At 43.5% G+C, this 4874-nt stretch overlaps 1 protein-coding gene across 1 annotated transcript; it reads left to right on the top strand.

Moving 5' to 3' along the window:
• The first annotated feature begins 536 nt into the window (after window positions 1-536).
• LOC133843649 (restin homolog) lies at window positions 537-3738 on the top strand. Its single transcript, XM_062277288.1, has 2 exons — window positions 537-3548; window positions 3581-3738. Exons 1-2 carry the CDS (start codon window positions 1187-1189, stop codon window positions 3610-3612), a joined length of 2394 nt encoding a protein of 797 aa, XP_062133272.1. The 5' UTR covers window positions 537-1186; the 3' UTR covers window positions 3613-3738.
• Window positions 3739-4874: the final 1136 nt, after the last annotated feature.

Here is a 4874-nt window from a genome sequence, read left to right as displayed (position 1 = left end):
TGAGTATTCTCGAGCACCCAAAAAAGCACAACCAAACAAACACTCTGCTACAAAATGCCAACAACTAAATGGTCATTAAATTTAAAATATTTAACAAGCATTTTGGGTGCACACAAAGTACAACTTTGCCATCCGCCCTTTTGCAGTTTATTTCCGAATATATATTTACTCAACTAAATACATTTAGTAAGTTTACTTTTTGTTGGAAAGTGCGATTCATCTTGGCATTGGTTGCATTTGCCACAGAGCAGCCACAGCAAAATATCTCTGAAAATGTTGCCATGTGGCAATGCAGCCACACGAAATGCAACAAAACCAGTCGAAAGCAAATAGAGGCACATATTTTAAAGCAGCACATACAGAGATGCCTGCCACATACATAGTCGTATATAATGTTCAACTTGTGTGTGTGTGTGTGGTAAGGATGGAACAGCAGTGTGCCAATGTGGAACTGGGCATGGTTTGAATTCTTCGCGTTGGCAATATTCGGGACCTCTTGGTATTGGGGTAACCAAATAATGTAACCCAAGTGTAAAGCTCGGGTAACAGAAGCTGTTACCAACATAACAGTTACAGTGCCACATGAGCCCTGCAGTGAGTGCTACGGTATCATTTATCGTTTTATCGATATCGTATGATATGTGGTCACACTCTAACAAGAAGCGAAGAAGGGAAAGCACGCGGAAAGCAAGATCGATATTAAAAAGTGTACCTTAATTATAATTTCATCATATCTCTTTATTCTAATAAATATCCATACAAAATACAAGCCTACACAAAGCCATCCCTTTACAGTTCAGAAGTGGGATCTGATAAGTTGTATGGATGTGAAAGCGTGAAATTGAGGATGATGAAATAGGAAAAGACATTGTGCAGAAACAAAACTGAGACAGAGAAAACCAGCAAGAATAGTCGGCGTTGAAAGTTTGCAGTGAGATGTGTTCTCAAGGTCTGTGTGACAAAGAAAACTGCAAATAACGGATTAGTTCCTTTTTCTTCGTGGCAGACGGATTCAAAGTCGTGGTTACACCAAGAGACGGTGGAGTCTTAGAGAACATAGCAGCAGTGTGCGTGTGTGTATTTGCGAAATACAAGACGTTGTGAAATACGTAGCAGCAGCGTACGTGTGTGAGTGTGTGCAGAATTATTAAAAATCAATAAGAGAACTAAACAGAAAAGACAAAATATGCACAAAATAACTGATCTTAAGGTGGATCAGTTGAAATTCCTTCTTCGCGGTGTGGATTTGCCAACATCAGGAACGCGTGCTGAATTAATCCAGAGACTGATCGAGCATGAGGGTTCGACAGAGATTGAGATGCCGCAAGCAGCTAGTCTTGCCAGTCAACAAGAAGATGCAATTGCGTCACAGGCAACAGCTATTTCGAAACTAGAAGGCGAAATGAGACAGCTAATGGAGATGATGTCCCAGTTTATGAGCGTTCAAAGACAGAATACATCGACAGTTCCTAGCCAGCAACCGCTAGCAATGAATAGTGAAATTCAATCACCAGATTCAAACAATGTATGCAGTCAAGGTCAGCAAGTAATTAACACAGCGAGGCAAGCGTCAGTGAAAGAAATAGCGAATACCTTGCCAGAGTTCGACCCCAGTGACAAAAACGCCATCACTGCCAAACAATTCATTGATCGGGTAAACAAAGTAGTTGATGCCTACAATTGGGATCAGAAATTTTTGCTGCTCGCCATCTACACTCGCCTCAAGGGTCCTGCCAAGATGTGGCTCGACTCATCACCAGTGGTACATACCCGATGGAGTAACTTTGCCGAAGCTTTAAACGACGAGTTTGGTATCGAACCAGACGAAGCAGAGATCCACTTCACTATGGCCAATGCAACGAGAAAGTCGAACGAAACTGTTAAAGAATATTGTTTTCGTATGTCAGCCCTTGGTGTTCGGTATAAGCTTAGTGAAGCAGCGGTCATAAGGTACGTCAGAGCCGGTCTACAGCATCGAGAGTTGCAAAATAGCATTGCAGCGATTCAGTTTTATAGTATGAAGCAGCTACGGGATGCAACTGAAAACTTCTTCATGAACCGAAACCGTTTCAGCGAGAATAAGAGGAATATGCCACCAAAAGATTACAGCGACAATCAAAAAGGCGAGGTCAATGCTAAGTCAGCAAAGCAGAAGGAAGCTTTGAAATGCTATAATTGCGGAGAGTCGGGACACTTTGCCAATTCTTGTCCAAAGCCACCAACAAAAACAAGATGTTCCAAGTGCAATAAGTTTCATGCACGGAATGAGAATTGTCAGTCAGCAACTGTAATGCGCGTGGGCACCTTGCAACCAAACATGCCCTTCCTAAAGAATATTGTTGTCAGCTCGCACTGTTACGTCGCGTTCATTGATTCCGGAAGTGAGGCTAGTATTGTGCGCAGGTCAGTAGCCAAAGAAATTAAAGCCGTTCACAGCAAGTGTGCCATGCAAATCAGAGGCATTTGTGGAGGTTCATGTATCTCAACCGAAGCTATACAGTTGGAAATAGTCATCGATGGAAAAAGTGTTTCCGCCAAAGTTTACATTGTCGAAGATAAGATACTCCCAGAAGATTTTCTGTTGGGCCAAGACGTCATCGTAAGCGCTAAACTGTCATTCGATTTTGAGAAGATCCAGTCTAGTGTCAACCGAGCAGTACCGATGTCAGCAGAGCTTCCATGCGATAATTTTCCAGACTTACTTCTTGGTAATTTCGAGAAACAAGAAGTGAAGGACAAAATGCGTGCGTTGTTGGAAAAGCTTCGCGCACAAAACGAAACTTTGATTGCTGATCTGCAGGCAATTGGTAGTCATGATGATAAAGAAATAGTTGAGCTGCAGCAATTAATTGAACAGAGGACACAGCAGATTGAACAGCTGCAATTGGCGCAAAATACGTTACGTGTTGATGCACGGATCACTGAACTTGAACTGAAGGAAGCACATCAAAAGATGGCAGAAATGGAGGAAGAATTGACCCAATACCAACGTAAAGCGGCGCAGCGCTTGGAGGAACTGCAAAAGCTGCAGCAAGAAGAGTTGACTTGCAACTGGGTGGCATTGACCAAGTACGAGGAGGTTAAGACACAACTTATCGAGTTGCAGCGTTCCGTTGAGTTTTATCAAGAAAGTGAAAAGGAACTTAAGCAAACGCTTGTTGAAAATGAGCTGACTGCACGCTTGCTCAAAAAAGAAGTCGACGAGAGCACTTTACAAGCCTCCAAAGCTATCGTGGAACGTACAAAAGCATACAACGACAAATTACAGCTAGAGAAACGTTTGGAAGAAATGAAGGTGCAGCTGGCATTGCTGCAGGACGAGCAAAGACTGCAGCAACAGCAGCAGCAGCAGCAGGAATATCCCCATTGTAGTCGTATCAATAGCATCGATGCCTCCCAATCGGGCTACACATCTGAGGATGTGCCATTGCAATTGGCCAATAATAAAGCCAACGCCAACGTATATAAAGTAGATGATCTTATTCTGGTCGAGAATGAGCCGTTTGGCACGGATACTTCCCGCAAATTGGAGCCTCGCTATAAAGGCCCTTTTATTATCACCAAGGTGCTGCCTAACGACAGATATCTAGTCGAAGATTTGCCACATGTTAAACGAAAGCAGAAACATTGCAAATCTGACTACTCTTCCGGCAAAATGAAACATTGGTGTCAGCTGCCGCCGGATGAATCAGACGAAGAAGACAATGGCGAGATCACAGCAAACGACTCTTGCGAGGACGCTGCGATTTGTCAGGAGAGGCCGACTGTAAAGCTCGGGTAACAGAAGCTGTTACCAACATAACAGTTACAGTGCCACATGAGCCCTGCAGTGAGTGCTACGGTATCATTTATCGTTTTATCGATATCGTATGATATGTGGTCACACTCTAACAAGAAGCGAAGAAGGGAAAGCACGCGGAAAGCAAGATCGATATTAAAAAGTGTACCTTAATTATAATTTCATCATATCTCTTTATTCTAATAAATATCCATACAAAATACAAGCCTACACAAAGCCATCCCTTTACACAAGCCAACCGTGCAAAAGAAATTTATCCAGTAACAGCTAGATGTTCCCTCCCTCCCCTCCTTTTGGTCTCGCTTGGTGGTCGTTACGTATACGCATGGATAGAAGCTGTTATGGTTTCCGCACTGAAGAAAAATTGTAATGTACTCGGCAGCTGCTGCTGATGCTGCTGCTGATGGAGGTTGCCCCACATGAGTTACGGACGCACATTCGTAATGATTATGTTGCAGCAGTTGTCAGACAGATAGTCGCCCACCTGAACGCACAGGCAGCAACAGCAGCAGACAACAGGCAACAGCAAGCAGCCTTTCAATTAGCCGTTGTTCTCGTTTGAGTTCGACTACGAGTACCTATGGGCAAATAAGCCTCGACTACTCGGCTTTTCGGTCCAAAAACAGTTTATTAATTTGGCCTTAAAATTTCAACGGGTCCATTACTCGCTCCCCACACACACACACACACACACACACACACGATTGCCATGGAAATCCGACGTCGAACTGATTGCAGAGACCACTAGCCTGGCATTGAGTCAGAGTAGAGAGAGTGACGTGCTGTTTTGTGTTACCAAAGTTACTCAGCTCAGTTCGCCCACAGAAGACACAATCAGTCGTCTGATTGTGGCCAAAAATCTTACAAGGCCAACGACATGACCTTGCCTTCGGCTATTGCCAAATGATGCTTGTTGTTTGTTGGCTTTGGCTTTGCTGTTTGGACTCGACACTCCACCTCTCCTCTGTGTATTTGTGTGTCTCTGATTCGATTTGCATTTTGATGTACAACTCAATGGAGTTCGAGGTGCACTTACATATGTATGTATAGCATAGGCTTTGCATTAAGCAAAGTC

The sequence above is a fragment of the Drosophila sulfurigaster genome, chromosome 3 (genome assembly GCF_023558435.1).
Source record: "Drosophila sulfurigaster albostrigata strain 15112-1811.04 chromosome 3, ASM2355843v2, whole genome shotgun sequence".
Taxonomy (NCBI): domain Eukaryota; kingdom Metazoa; phylum Arthropoda; class Insecta; order Diptera; family Drosophilidae; genus Drosophila; species Drosophila sulfurigaster.
Note: the sequence above shows the minus strand (reverse complement) of the source record. Positions and strands in the feature narration are given on the sequence as shown.

Coding starts and splice junctions, on each gene's coding strand:
- LOC133843649 (XM_062277288.1), top strand. CDS start 1,187: ATGCACAAAATAACTGATCTTAAGGTGGATCAGTTGAAATTCCTTCTT. Junction 3,549..3,580: donor GGAGCCTCGCTATAAAGGCC/CTTTTATTATCA, acceptor CTGCCTAACGAC/AGATATCTAGTCGAAGATTT.